The following is an 18,107-nucleotide window of genomic DNA, read 5'->3' on the forward strand; positions in this document are numbered from 1 at the left end:
TTATTATTATTATTTGAGATGAGGTCTCACCCTGTTGCCCATGCTGGCGTGCAGTGGTGTGATCATGGCTCACTGCAGACTCAACCACTCCAGGCTCAGGTGATTCTCCCACCTCAGTTTTTTCATTCTTAGTAGAGACAGGGTTTTGTCATGCTGCCCAGGCTGGTCTCAAACTCCTGGAATCAAGGATCTACCCACATCAGCACCCCAAAGCGCTAGGATTACAGGCATGAGCCACCATGCCTGGCCACCTTTATAATATTAATTGATTTTTACATATTAAGCCAATTTCACATTCCTGAGACAAATCCCATTTGGTTAAGATGCATAATTCTTTTTATATTTTGTTAATATTTCAATTCGCTAGTATTTTCTTGAGGATTTTTAGAGTCTATATTCACATGATATTAATCTGTAGTTTTCTTTCTTTTCCTCTTTTCCTTGCTGGTTTTTTTTTTTTTTTTTTTTTTGGTACTGTCTGTCTGACTTTGATAGTAGGGTACTTCTACCTTCATAAAAGAAAGTAGGGTCTGAAAGAGATTATGTAAAACCGATGTTAGTTCCTTTTTTTTACCCCGCAGCAACATCAGAGATTTCATTCAGCCTGAACGGAGGTTGAATTCATTTTGGAGTTCAATGATATGTTCAAAGAGTCAGGTATTATGATCGTACAGACAACTCTCGTAATATCTCCACAGTGCAAAATTATCCCCATTTCCTGTCATTCACCAGTGAGCAAAATCCAACTACAGACTTGACTGCCTTTGGTGAAGGCCCACGGCAAATTCTTCTGAAAAATAACACCTTTCAGGACTGACTCTTTCTGTTTTACACAGCAGTTGTCTCAGCCTGGGACCAAAGCAAGCGAATAGCAGACGAGCAAACAGGGACGCTACCTCCCCAGCAATGTCCCATGTGTCAACGGACACAATTCAACATCTGAAATACAGAATTCCAGTAGAAAGCAAAGCAAAAAACAACAGAAAGCAGGACTCAAGCATAAGCAATGTTACTTCCTCTCTGAAGAGGGAAATGGCTCACTCGCTGGGAGATAAAGGGTGAACCTCTCATCTGCGGCCTTCTCTCCCCAAGGGCCAGCAAGAAACTGGGTGTGGTGAAGAAGAAAGACGGCACCCATCACCCAAGACCCCACAGCCAAGGCATGGTCCCCTCCGTGAGGGCATGGTCCTTTCATGAAGCCATAAAACACTGAGACCTGAGTACTCAGGATTACCTACTAGGGTCTTGTAATAATGCTGATGTGATTTCTGCCAAAACCCAGATTGAATTTTTTTTTTTTTTTTTTTTTTTGAGGAGTCTCACTCTCTCACCCAGGCTGGAGTGCAATGGCGCGATCTTGGCTCACTACAACCTACCTCTACCTCCTGGGCTCAAGTAATTCTCTTGCCTCAGCCACCCAAGAAGCTGGGACTACAGGCATGTGCCACCACATCCACCTAATTTTTGCATCTTTTTAGTAGAGACAGATTTCACCACGTTGGCCAGGTTGGTATTCAAAAATATACTGAATATAGTAAGTTTTAGAGAAATAGAAGGTACATTCAACCCTTTCATAAAATTAAATTATTTTGTTTTAAATATTGTCTTAATACTAAATATTAAATATTTTGAATAATGTAATTAATAATTACATTGCTAAGTTTAAAATATTACCTTTCACGTTCCATTTGCCTTAAATGATCATTTTTTATAGCTTCAGTTACTAAGTTAGTATGAGGATCATCCTGGTAAAATAAAATGGAAGAAAAAAAAGAATAATTCAGAAGTAAACAGCAAGAACTTAATTTTTTGTTGTTGTTGTTGAGACACAGCCTCACTGTTGCCCAGGCTGGAATGGTGTGGCATGATCATGGCTCACCATACCCTGCACCTCCCTGGGTTCAGGTGACCCTCCCACCTCAGCCTCCCAAGTAGCCGGGACTACAGGAGCACATCATGAAGCCTGGCTAATTTTTGTATTTTTTTGCAGAGATGGGGTTTCACCATTTTACCCAAGCTGGTCTTCAACTCCTGGGCTCAAGCAACTTGCCCACCTCGGCCTTTCAAAGTGTTGGCATTACAGGCATAAGCCACCATGCCCAGCCACGAACCTGAATTTCCAATAAACCTCCCCACTAACTAGTATTATAAAATGGAGAGTAAATTAATCCTACTACTGTCCCTTATGTAAATTAGAAATTTCTTTTTTCATATTTCTGATTGCCAATCACATTCCCCATTGAACTAACCTAGATTTAAGAACCTGATAAAAGGATCAGGATGGAAAGATTAGGACCAAGTACATAGAAGCTGTGGTTCTTAGTACAAATATGTGATACTTTAATTCTAAACTCAAATAGAAATGCTTCAGTCATCAATTACTTAGTATGATCCATATCTCTACTCCCCATTAAAAACACAGGTGATTTTTTACAACACATACTATTTTTTCTCAATCGGAAAGTAATATATAATTAACATTTACCAGCACTTAACTATCTTCTATGTACTACATTTTTTTGTTTGTTTGGTTTTGTTTTGAGACAGACTCTTGCTCTGTTACTCAGACGGGAGCCCTGTGGCAGGGTCAGGGGTTACTGTAGCCTCAACCTCCTAGGCTTAAGCCATCTACCCACTCAGCCTCTCAAGTATGTGGGACTACAGACATGCACCACCACACCTGGCTAATTTTGTTATTTTACTTTTGAGACAAGGTCTCACTCTGTCATCCAGGCTGAAGGGCAGTGCTGTGATCCCAACACACTAAGCCTTGACCTCATTCTGTCTTAGGTGATCCTCCCACCTCACAGTAGGTCGGACTTCAGGTGCATACCACCATGCCTGGCTTTTTTTTTTTTTTTTTTTTTTTTTGAGACAAGGCCTTACTCTGTCACCTAGGCTGGTGTGCAATGATGTGATCATAGCTCTCTGCAACCTTAACCTCCTCAGGCTTAGATGATCCTCCCACCTCAGCCTCCCAACTAGCTGGGACTACAGGTGTGCAACATCAAGCCTGGCTAATTTTCATATTTTTTGTAGAAATGGAGTTTTGCCATGTTGCCCAGGCTGGTCTTGAATGCCCAGGCACAAGCAATCTTCCTGCCTTGGTCTCCCAAAGTGCTGGGATTACAGGTGTGAGCCACTGTGCCCAGCCACCAGGTACAAATTTAAGCATTTCACATGCATTAACTAGTTTAATCTTCATCTTAACCCTATAAAGGTAGGTTATGATAGTTAGTCTCATTACATATACAAAAGAACTGAGGCACAGGGAGATTAAGAGCTGAGTAGCAGGGCCAAGGCATCTGGCTTCAGAGCCTATACTCTTTAACCACCATGATACAATAGCCGTATAATGTAATTTCTTTTTTTTTGAGACGGAGTTTTGCTCTTGTCACCCAGGCTGGAGTGAATGGTGTAATCTCGGCTCATTGAAACTTACGCCTCCCCGGTTCAAGTGATTCTCTTGCCTCAGCCTCCTGAGTAGCTGGGATTACAGGCACCTGCCAGCACACCCAGCTAATATAATCTATTAAGAAAACCTATTAAAAGTTCAACTCTGTAAAATTGAAAAGATACCATTTTTATCTACAAATAGAGGCAATTTCATATGGTTTTACTTAATATAAACTAATATACAGTATGCCAATATTTTATTTTTAAAAATCTGGAAGATGTTTTAAAAGCATTTACAATCTCATAGCTCAGAAACTACTGTTTCTATGATGGTGTCGATTCTTTCAGTTTACGTTCATGTATAGGTGTGTATATTTGTATTTTTTCACTTAACATTATATAAACACTCTAGATGTTTGAAAATACAACTTTTGATAGCTGTATTATGTTCCACTCTATGAATAAGGATAAGGAATATGTTTCACTCTTGATATATTTAGTAACGGTTGAGGTTCGCTCTGCTCAACAATGGCTCTTACTAGGTCAAATAAGAATTTGGAGGTTTTGGCCGGGCGCCGTGGCTCACGCCTGTAATCCCAGCACTTTGGGAGGCCGAGGCGGGTGGATCACAAGGTCAAGAGATGGAGACCAGGCCGGGCGCGGTGGCTCAGCTTGTAATCCCAGCACTTTGGGAGGCCGAGGCAGGTGGATCAAGAGGTCAAGAGATTGAGACCATCCTGGTTAACATGGTGAAACCCCGTCTCTACTAAAAATACAAAAAATTAGCTGGGCGTGGTGGCGCGTGCCTGTAATCCCAGCTACTCAAGAGGCTGAGGCAGGAGAATTGCCTGAACCCAGGAGGCGGAGGTTGTGGTGAGCCAAGATTGTGCCATTGCACTCCAGCCTGGGTAACAAGGGCAAAACTCTGTCTCCAAAAAAAAAGAGAGAGATCAAGACCATCCTGGTCAACATAGTGAAACCCCGTCTCTACTAAAAATACAAAAAATTAGCTGGGCATGGTGGTGCGTGCCTGTAATCTCAGCTACTCAGGAGGCTGAGGCAGGAGAATTGCCTGAACCCGGGAGGTGGAGGTTGCGGTGAGCCGAGATCGCGTCATTGCACTCCAGCCTGGGTAACAAGAGCGAAACTCCGTCTCAAAAAAAAAAAAAAAAAAGGATTTGGAGGTTTCTTGGTCAAGATATTACCCTTGGCTGGGTTCACACCTGTAATCCCAGCACTTTGAGAAGTGGAGGCAGGGGGATCACATGAGGCCAGGAGTTCAAGACTAGACTGGGTAACATGGCAAACCCCTTCTGTACTAAAAATACAAAAGTTAGCTGGGCATGGTGGCACATGCCTGTAATCCTAGCTACTTGGAAGGCTGAGGCATGAGAACTGCTTGAGCCTGGGAGGCAGAGATTGCAGTGAGCTGAGACTGCACCACTGTACTCCAGCCTGTTAGAGTGAGACTCTGTATCAAAAAAAAAAAAAAAAAAAAAGATACTATGCTTAATGAATGACATGGGATCTTATTTTTAAGATAAATTTTTTTAAAAAAACTAAAATTATGCGGCCTGTTTTAACCATAATCCCTACCCCATTTCAATAGAGTCTCATTCTGGATGCAATTTAAATAACGAATAAATTATAGCAATGATAAAACACACTGCAACAGGCCTCGGAGAAACCCAAGAAGTCATCTATTCTGACTTTCTCATTCTGAAAACAGAAAAGCACAGATAACTGGGAAGTGGCTATAGAACTGTCTTTTTCATACTCACACTTGGTGAAATATATTTATCTTCATCAATTTCTAATGGAACAGCAATCAATTTTTGGAAGGCCTTCTTCATTTTTTCTCGGTCTCCAACAGCAAAATAACAGACAGTTAGGTTGTAGCCTGCCTTCAGATTTGGTGCCATGCTCATTATGTGCTCATATGAATTAATGGCATCTGAATACTGACCAGCCAGAATAAATGTAACTCCAATGTTCTGCATTATTTTAATCCTAAAAAAAAACATGGATTAGTTTTAAAATTCTGAACTCTTTAGTATGGCATTCAAACCATTCCACAAATAGTTTTCTTTTTTCCTCTCCCACTTTACTTCTTGTTTTCTTAAAGCTTTATTGATAAAGCTATATATATATATATCATATATATATATATGGTGTGTGTATATATATATATATATACACACCATATATATATACCATAAAATTCACTCATCTTAAGTATATGATTCAATCATTATTTCTGTATTTATATAGTTGTGGAACCATAACCACATCCTTATTTTAACTCATTTCCATTACCCTAAAAAGAAAACCTGTGCCCATTAGCAGTCATTCCTCATTCTTATCCCCAGCCCTAGGTAACCATTAGTAAATTTTCTGTCTGTCTTTTCTAGACACTGTATATAAATGGAGTCATACAATTTGTGATATTTTGTCTTGCTTCTTTCACTTGGCATAATTTTTTGAGACTCTTCCATTTCACAGCATGTATCAGTACTTCCTTCCTTTTTTTGTCAAATAGCATTTCACAGTCTGAATGTGTACTGTATTTTATATATACATTGCCTACTTGGTAGACAGTTGTCTTGTTTCTTTTTGGCTATTACGAATAATTTTGTATGAACATTTGTGTAAAAGCCTTTGTGACAATCTACATTTTCCTTTCTCTTGGGTATATACCTAAAAGCAGAATTGCTGGTCACATGGTAAATCTGTGTTTTACTTTTTAAACTAACTGCCTATTTTCCAAAGTAGTTGCACCATTTGACATCTCCAGTGAATGAGGTTTCTAATTTCTCTACATATTCACTGAAACTTGTTACTGTGATTAGAGCCATTCTAGTGGATGCCCTCCTGCCTTATTTCTAAACACTCTTCAGTAAAATCCCTCTATTTCAACTAAATTAGCTTATTTTTAATTCTCTGATCAGATCATAAAGACTATGATCTCCCTGACTGGTCTCAGGTGTCGCCTTTTTCTCAGATGTTATCCCTTCTCTCAAAATTTAGCCAATATCAAGTATACCTCCTTCATAAAGGCTTTCTTGACCACTCTTGTTCTCAATAATTTATTTCACTGAATTATTGTAGCACCTGTGGGGGGGGGAACCCTGCAAGTGCTGTGGCAAGGGTCTGAAGCCTCAGCCTGTTCCCATATAAATACCGATTTAGAAAAGAATTAGAAATATAGGCACATAGTTGTTCCTTTACATAATGATATCTAATCTTATAGTTACTCATTTATAATCATAAAGATATATACTCAATATAACCTTTAATTTTACTAATGACTATCGGGTTATGAAGCATGGAATTGAGGTGATACTGTGAATAAAGTGATCCTAAGGCAAGACGCTCTAAGACCTCTGTCAGGTCCACATAAGGGCTGCTGGAGGGCGCCTCGGCTGTGCTGCAGACATCTGAGGGCTTAACTGTCTCTACGTGACGCTGTGCTTCAGTGGTCACGTTCCATGTCCACTCTCACCCTCTACTTCTGCACCTGGTTTCTCTTTTTCTCAGAAGATAAGAATTAATGTCCTTGATATTTCTAACAAATATACAAAGAGTATTGATGCATTAGGTTTTCTTCTTGCCTCGACTACCTGAAAGTCTTGGGTCCCATATCTCCAAGACGCATGATTTACCTGACCCTATTACTGACCACCATTACCTCACCCTATCTTCCCTGCCCACTGCTTTATATTCAATTAAAGTCAGTATCCAGGCACTCGGGACCATTTAGGTCTCCACTTTGGTTGGCAGTGGACTCCAGAGCCTAAACTCTCTTTTCTCTATCTCTATGTCTATGTCTTTTATTTCTACAGTTTCTCGTCTCGGCACCAGCAGGGAGGAGTTCACAGAACCCTATAAGGCTGGACCCTACAGCACCCATTGTCTTGATAATTGATTATGAAGCACTTAATATATATTACTCAATACTATTATCTTTTTTCTAAAATGCTCCAATTCTTGGTCTCACCTGGCTTAAAAGTACTTCAAGGGTGTTGTGTTCTGTGAGTTAGATAATATTTGCTAATGATAAGATACATAAAATTCAAAAACGAATGCTCATAAAAGGTGGTATTGCAAATAAATTAATTTTCACAGAGAAATGGTACTGTGTCTATGGGAAATTATGACCAGTAAATATCCTGAAAACTTTCTATGTCCCCACAGTTATCACTAGACCAGGCGTCCCCAAACTATGGCCCGCGGGCCGCATGCGGCCCCCTGAGGCCATTTATCCGGCCCCCCGCCACACTTCAGGAAGGGGCACCTCCTTCATTGGTGGTCAGTGAGAGGAGCACAGTATGTGGCGGCCCTCCAACGGTCTGAGGGACAGTGAACTGGCCCCCTGTGTAAAAAGTTTGGGGATGCCTGCACTAGACCATAAGAGAACTTATTGTTTCTGCTCCTGAATATTGCAAGAAGGGAAAATATCCCAGCTTCGCCCTCTTCTAAGACTCAGAAGTAATCCTTTTCTCTCACTATTTCATTCTCAATCTATAGCAAGAACATAAGGGGGGCTTAATTTCTAGCCTTGTATTCTAAAGTTTAATATGTTCTGGAGGACTGCTATTATGATTTTGTGTCCACACTGTTATATCACGATACTAATGGCCTTCAGGGTTAACCCCTTTATTGGTCACTTAGCTTAGTTTTATTTCACATGATCACATACAATGCTTTAACCTTTAACCTTTCATTATAAAATGTGTGCAAGTGGTCAGAAGGGAACAGATCAAAATACTACACATATAAATCTTATGTACAAATACTTCAAAATGTTTGACCCACTGAAAACAGATCAGAAGAGTTATCTTGTTTTGGGGAAACACTTAAATTTTACGATTATCATCTACTGGTAAAAACTTACCTCATTTGCTTATTGACACTTGGAACTTGGTCTAATGCCATTCGGTAGAATTTAATGGCTTTGGAATAATTTCTTTGTTTTAAATAGATATTTCCCATATTCATTTTCAATATTCCTAATTAAAAAAAATTTAATGAATATATATTATTCTCATTTTTCCACTCTTTCTGATATTTTAGATGACTTTTAATTCATATTCTCTGAAGCATTTCTCAGTTATGAGGTCTCAGACATTATCTAAAATTCTAAATTCAAAACAGTTGTACTTTTTAAAACTGATCTCCCGTGAAGAAATGGAACCTAGGACAGATATATTCCTGAAACTATGGCTAGAAAACAGCTGATTTACATTATTGTGCTTTACATTATTGTGTATTCTTCTAAAAAAAACATGGAACTTAAAGACATTTAAAAATTAGACTCAAGAATGCTACATACATTTTAATAATATTAAAGAAAATGACATTCTGATAAACATTAATACTACTATTGAAAAATTACACAATATAAATGTTAAATATAAACTACAATCTCTTGGGGATACATTTATATAAGAAAAAAGCACATTCTATGGGATTGCCACGGCTCATTCTACTTGTGATACCAGAATACATTTTTTTATGTTTATTATTAGGCAGTATACCTCATACTAATTATATTTCTTCATCTGTAAGGACTTTTACGTAAACAGTATGTTTAAGCAGGACACACCTATCATAAGTATCAATTTGCTTAGAGCATAGATGATTTCATTTTAAAGAAGCACAAAATGAGGACATGTAAATTAACACTATGGAAGAAATACATCTATTGGAAAAACTGATTATAAATACCTACCTGCATTGCTAAACATCTTATTTTTCACTATGACTTGATATGTGTTCAGTGCTTCGGCATACATTTCATTAACTGAGTACTGACTGGCCAAATTGAAAAGAACCTAAGAAAGAGCATATTGCAGAAAAGACACTTACTGACCACTTTAGGCCCCTGTTGCCTATAATCTTTCTAGAGATTAAAATCCTATAATACAGTTAACTACTTATATCAAGATACTCAACCAGTATCTTGGTTGAGTAAACAAAAGAAATATCTTGCATTCCAAATGAACATTAAGAAAGGAAGAGCTATCTTCTAAATTTCACCTTAATTTTCTATGTATCCCTCTGAATTTAGTAGTATTTTCCATCTATTAATCTCTGGAAGACCAACAAAGAATAATTGTGTATCATTCATGCTGCTGGTGATGAAAGAAATAAGCAAGATAGTGAAATAAATTCTTTTTGTAAATATAAATTAAACATGTGGAAGTATCTTAAAGTCTATCAGAGAAGAATTTGTATAGTAAGAGCTCTATATACTAAATTACAATTTAAGTCATTAACCTATAGGAAATTATGTTCCTAAAGGTAAAAAATGATCACTATAAATTATCCCTGAAAGATTTAATGGAATTTTAGAATATCAGCTATAAATATTAGGCATCTAACATTTGACAATTTTGAATGCCCCTTTTTTCCTATGTTTAGTATATGAAAACTTTACCCCCTGAAAAAACACCCCCTACTTCTTTTTTTTTTTTTTTTTTTTGAGATGAAGTCTGTGTCTGTCACCAGGCTAGAGTACACAGGTACGATCTCAGCTCACTGCAGCCTCTGCCTCCCAGGTTCAAGCGATTCTCCTGCCTTAGCCTCCCAAGTTGCTGGGATTATAGGTGTGCGCCACCACGCCCAGCTAACTTTTGTATTTTTAGTAGAGACAGGGTTTCACCATATTGGCCAGGATGGTCTCCGTCTCTTGACCTTGTGATCAGCCCACCTCAGCCTCCCAAAGTGCTGGAATTACAGGCGTGAGCCACTGCGCCCGGCTGAAAATACACCCTTTTAAAAAACAGAAGTGCAAACATCAAGGAGGTGTCTTTCCAGAATCAAATCAATTTTGCTAGCGATTAGAGGCATGCGATGTTTTGCCTCACGGCCCTCGTAGAACATTATCTTATTGGCCTCGTTTGACGTTCTTGAAAATCGCTGACCCAAAAGCCTACATTACAATCTCATCAAAATAACTACCTGGATAGAGCGTAAAAATGAGTGCTCTTCAAGAAATAGAGCCATTGGATGATAAGTTTGCAGGTATTTACTAAGTTATCAAAATATATACATATTTTTAAATAGAGACGAGGTCTCACTATGTTGCAGAGGCTGGTCGCAAACTTCCGAGCGCAAGTGATCCTCCCACCTTGGCCTCCCAAAGTGTTAGGATTACAGGCGCGAGCCACTGCACTCAGCCCAAAATAACTAGTTACATAACGAAATAAAAAAGAGCTCTTTGTATAAAACAAAGATAAGAGTGTTTCATGAACTAAAGATTATGATTTTAATCTAATTCTGAGTACCTGAAGACCAATAAGATTTTTAAAATAAAAGAGACTCTGGAACCCATTAACCCTAGCCAAAATTTTACTTAAAAATTTTGTTATATTTCAACACTTACTGAGTAAGTTAAATCCAAATTGATATTTTCTGGAGTTGCAGCTTGTTCTCGCTGTCTCACCAGGACTCTCTCTTTTCTTCCTGCATCTTTTGCCTTTTCTAAGGCCTGAAATCAGATTTATATCTTGTAATTTCCTTTGGGTATTCATCAACTTTTCTGCATTTGAGGAATATCTACATAAAAGTTGGATAAATTCATTTTCTATCCTCAGATTCCCCAGGACACCCCTCTGTGCTCTTACCACAAACTTCTCTTTGAAAGGGATTTTTTTTTCTAGAATGACAAAAAAAGCACCAGTTCTCTGAGTAATAAAAGTAGCTTTTTAAAGTGAACATTTCTAATGGTATTCATTAATCCAATAACTTATTCATTATATTTATATGAAATGACAATCAAAGTAATGCGAACAAAGCAAATTAAAAGAAAAGACTGATAGTTAAAAAGCAAAGTTGGATTCTCAAAAAGCAAACTATAATTTTTTTAGTTTACTTAGGAAAAAATATTTGATAGTAGTGAGGCTTCGAGAAGAAGAAAGCTCTTAGTACTGTGTGTGGCTCATGGTAGCATGCCTTTCAGCAGCATACTGGGGTCTAATCCGATAGTCCACCAGGCTGCAAAGTTAAGTCTACCAATACATTAGAATTTTTTTTTCCCTACTGAAAGACTAATGTCAAAAATGACAAAATCAGCCAATTTTTTTGACATTCAAATTTATGAAACTGAGTTACAATTCCTTGTTCTCAAAATAATTGCTTTTTATCCTAGGACCAGTCAATGGTAAACAAAAATATTTGTCTACACATACAGTGAATGTATAAAAGCAGACATACATCGTACATGCTTCGTAATCTTGAATCTTACTAGTTTATGAACTTACCAATTTTAAGTCTCCACAACTATTAGCAATACAGCTTTCTTCTACCAACTCATTTACTTCCTTCTCTAATTGCTTTATTTTTTCTTCTGGGCTTTTAAAGAAAAAAGCAGGTATAATTTAAATCATTCAACCTCAAACAATCTATACTAAATTTTATTTTATTTCATTCTATTTTATTTTAGAGATAAGGTCTCACTTGTTGCTGGCTGGAGTGCAGTGGCACAATCATAGTTCACTGCAGCCTGCAGTCTTGACTCCTGGGCTCAGGTGATCCTCAGCCTCCCAAGTAGCTAGAACTGTACGTGCATGCTGCCATACATGACTAATTTATTTTTATTTATTTTTTTTGTAGAGACAGTGTCACCCCATCTTGCCGAGGCAGGCTGGTCTTAAACTCCAGGCCTCAAGTGATCCTCCCTCCTTAGCCTCCCAAAGTGCTGAGATTACAGGTGTGAGCCACCACACCTAGCCTAATTTACTTTCAACATTGAATGATGTGTATTTAAACTTTAAGAATAGGTTATAGATAAGACAAATGTATACATGGTATTAAAGAGCAAATGTAGTACTGTTTTTAACAACTACATCATGTAGTAAAATACTAACAACATTCATAATAGTAAAATACTAGCAACAGTCAAGATAGGCAACATGGCTGGGCACAGTAGCTCCCAGATGTAATCCCAGCACTTTGGGAGGTTGAGGCGGGTGGATCACTGGAGGTCAGGAGTTTGAGAGCAGCCTGGCCAACATGGTGAAACCCTGTCTCTACTAAAAAATATAAAAATTAACCTGGTGTTACGACAGGCTCCTGAATGTGAGCTACTTGGGAGGCTGAGATAGGAGAGTCACTTGAACCTGGGAGATGAAGGCTGCAGTGGCTGAGATCGCATCACTGCATTCCAGCCTGGGCAACAGAGTGAGACACCATCTCCAAAAAAAAAAAAAAAAAAAATCAAATTCCATATTTGGAAAATAAAAATAAAAAATATAAAGCAGCAACAACATAAGGACTTACATACCTATCTTTTTTCTTGACTTCCAAAGGAGGAGCAGGGCCCCTTGACTGACCAAGTGGGTCAAATGCAGAGCCTGAGACACAATTGAAGAGTTAACACTCAGTTTGTAACCCAGCAAAATGGAAGAAAATATGAAAATATAAAACTTAGTATAAGCTGTTTCATTCACTTATTAAATGGTTTCCATTACCTACTGATTTAAATGGAGTCAACACTGTGTCCATATAAACCAGGTGTCCCCAAACTACGGCCCGCGGGCCGCATGCAGCCCCCTGAGGCCATTTATCCGGCCCCTCGCCGCACTTCAGGAAGGGGCACCTCTTTCACTGGTGGTCAGTGAGAGGAGCACAGTATGTGGTGGTCCTCCAATGGTCTGAGGGACAGTGAACTGGCCCCCTGTGTAAAAAGTTTGGGGATGCCTGATATAAACATTTCATATATCGGGAAATTGGTAAGATTTTTAACATACATAAAACTATATAAATAATACATGTGTTAAAACTTAAAAACAAAAATAAGATATTCTCAGCATTTACTTTCTCTTCCACAGTGATCTGTCCGTATTTTCAACCCTAAATTATCAGTCACATGTCTTATAACTTGGTATTGGCTTTTTAATTTTCCTTATTGGCATACTAAACATTAATTTTTGTCATAATTTTATTTTTGAATTATCATTTAACTTAACTACATATTATTATTTTTTAAATTGCACTTTAGGTTCTGGGTTACATGTGCAGATCATGCAGGACTGTTGCATAGGTACATACATGGCAATGTGGTTTGCTGCCTCCATCCCCCTGTCACCTACATCTGGCATTTCTCCCCATGTTATCCCTCCCCAACCTCCTTACTCCCCACTGTCCCTCCTCTAGTCCCCCCCAGCAGACCCCAGTGTGTGATGCTCCCCTCCCTGTGTCCATGTGTTCTCATTGTTCAACATCTGCCTGTGAGTCAGAACATGCGGTATTTGATTTCTGTTCTTGCATCAGTTTGCTGAGAATGATGGTTTACAGATTCACACATGTCCCTACAAAGGACACAAACTCATCATTTTTTATGGCTGCATAATATTCCACAGTGTATATGTGCCACATTTTCTTTGTCCAGTCTATCATCGACAGGCATTTGGGTTGGTTCCAGGTCTTTGCTATTGACAAATTACACCATGGCTTAATTACCACCCTAACAGATACGTAGAAGATTTCATCATCCCTTTCCTTTCTCTCTATATATTTTGTTGCTGTTGTTGTTGTTTTGTTTTGTTTTGTTTGTTTGTTTTGTTTTGTTTTTTGAGATGGAGTCTTGCTCTGTCCCCAGGCTGGAGTGCAGTGGCGTAATCTCAGCTCACTGCAACCTCCACCTCCTGGGTTCAAGTGATTCTCCTGCCTCAGCCTCCCAAGCAGCCAGGACTACAGGCGTGCACCACCATGCCCAGCTAATTTTTGTATTTTTAGTAGAGACGGGGTTTCACCATGTTGGCCAGGATGGTCTCCATCTCTTGACCTTGTGATCCACCTGCCACGGCCTCCCAGAGTGCTGGGATTACAGGTGTGAGTGACCACTCCTGGCCATCCCTTTCCTTTCTTAATGGTACCTAAAATATCAGTGCATCTTATAATCAACGGCATTGTTAAATTTTATTTAAAATGGCATTAATATTTATACTCACAAAATGGTAAAAGATTAAAAGATCCAAAAAAGATTATTATTAGAGACAGTGTAACAAACCTCTCAAACCTGCTTTGATAAAACCAGCTGCTCTCACGGCTGTCATGGGCCTAGTAACTCCATCCTTCAAAGAGAATGGGAATCATTTAAAAAGGATTCTCAAGTAAGATCTAGCTCCTGTGTACAGTTCTACACATTACACACACCTTAATATAGCCCCATTTTAAAATGCCAAATTTTAATCACTGTATGTTTACTCCTTACTTCCACCTCCTCATGTATCAATCCTGTCCTCTTGCCACTTTAGAATTTCAATTATTTGATCTAACTGGGCTTATAGATGGAAAAAATTAATTGGCTTATTAGCCAGCTACTCTCTTACTTTTGGTTGGTTTCTTAAATGCTTGTGAGAGAAACCAGAATTTGTGGTAAATGGTAGCACAGGAAAAATGAGCCCCAGAATACATCATATAAGCAATTATCAGTTCTGTCCACTTCCCAGTGGAAATTCATTTGAGACCTGAGTAAATATTATCTAGAGATCTCACCTTCAAAGATTTATGACAGTCTAGACTTTAGCCCACAATATAAAGAATCTGGGTCACTATATGGGTAATAGCTTCTTTAAATTTTAAAATACTACAATAAAGTAAAAAACCTTTAGTAGTAAATTTCAAGTCACAATAAAGGCACAACATGAACAAGCATACAATAGAGATACCTGAATAGCCCCAGTCATTGGTCTTCCTATGGATGATGCCAGGGATGTCTTGGACTAGTAAACAGAAAAGTTAAGTTAAAAGGATTCCTACAAACACCTATCTTAAATTTTTAAACCAAATTATACAAGTATTCTTCATTATATCGGCAAATAAACAAACAATTTCTTCCTTTACTCCTGGTATAGGAGTAAAACTATGAAACTCTAATAAAACAGAGAGCAGAAAACTATAACCGGTAGCCTTTGTAAATAAAGTTTTCTTGGAAAACTTTATTTACATAGCCATGCCCCATTCCTTTGCACACTGCCTATAGCTGCTTTTGCTTTACAGATGCAGAGTTGGATAGCTGCAGCAGAGACCATATGATCTGCGAAGCCTAAAATATCCAGCACTTCATGGAAAAAGTTTGCTCTTATTCTGAAACACCACCAAAAATCAAATTTATGAGTAACACATACTCAGGCTAACTAATAAAAGCATGTTTCATATGACACACAGTTATATTATGTAGAAGGCTACTTTCTTCACTCATATAAAGGAGCATTATGAAGGCAAGTGCCTTGGACCTCTAGGTTCTGAAGACATTTTTTTGACTAAGAAATGCTATTTCACCTAATTCTTCCATTTTTCTTATTCCTCTGTTATTTCATATAAGCTAAAACATCCAAATTATAAGTAACCTGGGCAAGATTAAAAGGTTTATTACTTTTACAGAGTTTAATATATCTTTCCTCCAAAAGCCTCTAATATAAGACCCAAATATACACTTCTGAAACACTTTTCTTAAATTTTATACGTTAATCAGTAAATGTTTCCCAATTATACACATTATTAGCTTTATGTAACATCAAACTTCACATAAATATATAAGTGAAATACACGAGACTTGGTTGTATAATGCAGAAAATGACAGGAAGTCAACAAACACAGGGTTTACAAATGGAAAAAGGTAATAAAATATTTTCTGACACAAATCAAAATGACTAGAATATTCAAATTTATTAATCACACTAGACTTGTATAATGTTCAATAACTATCCAAAATGGAAATATATCTGGGTTATGACCCAAAATATAATACAATTATTCCAAACTGCCTAAAGTGAAATATGTATGAGAAAAAGCATCTTATATTTTCAGCTTACAAAAACCTACCCCATATCCAGTAGCTATAGGTCTAGTAACTGCCGTGCTTGGTATTTTAGCAGTTATCTTGGGAGGAAAAAGAACATAGTTAACAGGATTCAGACTGAGCTATAAAATAGAAAACTGGAAAAGAAATAGAAAGTATAGACTCATCAATAAAGAAATATTTCTATAATACTTAGAATAATTTCTTTTAAATTATCTTAAATATTAGGGAGCTCAGATATTTTCAGTATGTGAGAAAGAGACTCATTCTGGAATTCATTTTAAAAGAGAAAGGAAACTTTTGAATGACCTGAGGTGTCAGTAAGAAAAATTTGTCTTCATGCTTGCAACCATCACAAATTAAACATTTTACTGCATAATTATAACTGCTAGCCACTAGGCCAAAAAACAGACATAAGACTTGGGGTCTGAGAACTTGGGTTTGAATCTCAAGCTCTCCCTGTAACAGCTGCCTTTATTTAATCTCTTTGAACCTGTAGTTTTCTTATCTTTTAAATAAGAATACAAAGTACACGGATCATAAAACTGTAGTGAGAAACAAAGAGAAGCGTATAGGTAAAAGTATACTAAAAACGTTAGTTGTTAGGCAGAATTGTGAAATATTTGATGAAATAACACGGAAGAATTCTACTTTTGGCTATGATGGAGTGTTTTTAAAAACCTTCTCACTAAGAACTACTGAAAAACATGCATGGGGTCAAAATTTTTTTTAAAGAAGTCTGAATATATTAGATAACCATTAACACAGTGGAGAATTACAAGGACTGCAAATAAAGAAAAGAAGGGAAGGCTAGAGGGGTGAGCCCGGAATTTAGGCCTGCTTTCTGCCTAAAGGCATCTGTTAATTCCAAAGGCAAGGCTGAGACACTGGGCACAGCTTCTGAGACTCACGGCCTGAAGGTATAAACACGGAAGATGAGGGCCTGCCAAGAACAGAGCCCCAGTAATCCTCCAGGCTTTAGATTGTGATCTCAAAAGGCTACACCCTAAGACTAAAAGGTAAATAATAGTAAACCAGCCCTCATAAGGGCTGACATCCAATTCAGAATTATCTCAAACCCAACTGGATGAAGGTGATCAGAGATTCCTACTCCTGCTAGTACCATAAGTAAAAGGAAATTCTCTCCAGTGAAAGATAAGTTCCTCTAGAGCTGTGCTATCCAATAAACTTCCTGCAGTGATGAAAAAGTTCTATATCTGGCCTTTCTGGTAAGACAGCCATTGGCCACGCAAGGCTGTTAAACGTATGAAATGTAAGCAATACAACAAGATTTTTTTAAACTTTAGTTTTAAATAATTTAAATGTAAATAGTTATATGTGGCTAGTGTCTTGAATACTGAATACTGCAGACAGAGAGCTATAAAGTATCTCTAAAATTTTTCACTTATAATGTCTGGCAATTAAAACCAACCAGACATATAAAAGACTACCTAACGAAAAGCCAAGATAAAAGAATGGGAAGAAACTCAGAAGAGAATGCACATAATGGAAATATCAGACACAGACTTTCACATAACAATGCTTAACATGATCAATGAATTAAAAGATTAATAATATCAGCAACTGAAACTTAACTGAAAACTAGAAAAAAATAATACATGGAAATTCTAGAACTGAAAAATAGCTAAAAATAATGTAAAATCCTGGTACTGTCCAGGCAGTAGTAAAACTATTAATTCATACTAGACTTTAATAAGTTAAAGATGAGTATCATAATATTTAGGAAAACACTAAAAGAATAGTCAGAGAATATAAACTACCAAGATAACAGAAAAAGGAAATGGAATAATAAAACACAAGCAAAAAAGAAGGCAAGTAAGCAGAGAAAATGAAATATACAAGAGGTAGAAAAAAAAAAGCAAATAGTAAGATAGCAAATGTT

The 18,107-nt window shown here is 37.5% G+C and overlaps 1 protein-coding gene across 5 annotated transcripts in view; it reads right to left on the reverse strand.

The window, feature by feature from the left end:
- Window positions 1-18,107, reverse strand: part of IFT88 (intraflagellar transport 88) — a 124,721-nt gene that overhangs the window by 81,955 nt on the left and 24,659 nt on the right. For 4 of the 5 annotated variants that reach the window (XM_039473368.2, XM_074387939.1, XM_074387940.1 and 1 more), the window contains exons 4-13: window positions 16,228-16,284; window positions 15,072-15,125; window positions 14,411-14,474; window positions 12,683-12,752; window positions 11,661-11,751; window positions 10,784-10,888; window positions 9,128-9,230; window positions 8,291-8,405; window positions 5,178-5,406; window positions 1,675-1,745 (exon numbers count right to left, since the gene is read on the reverse strand). In XM_039473368.2, coding sequence (XP_039329302.1) covers window positions 1,675-1,745; window positions 5,178-5,406; window positions 8,291-8,405; window positions 9,128-9,230; window positions 10,784-10,888; window positions 11,661-11,751; window positions 12,683-12,752; window positions 14,411-14,474; window positions 15,072-15,125; window positions 16,228-16,284 — 959 coding nt within the window. The remainder of the gene's footprint in view (window positions 1-1,674; window positions 1,746-5,177; window positions 5,407-8,290; window positions 8,406-9,127; window positions 9,231-10,783; window positions 10,889-11,660; window positions 11,752-12,682; window positions 12,753-14,410; window positions 14,475-15,071; window positions 15,126-16,227; window positions 16,285-18,107) is intronic. The other variant, XM_039473369.2, reaches the window with a different exon arrangement.

Source organism: Saimiri boliviensis, chromosome 16 (genome assembly GCF_048565385.1).
Source record: "Saimiri boliviensis isolate mSaiBol1 chromosome 16, mSaiBol1.pri, whole genome shotgun sequence".
Lineage (NCBI taxonomy): Eukaryota > Metazoa > Chordata > Mammalia > Primates > Cebidae > Saimiri > Saimiri boliviensis.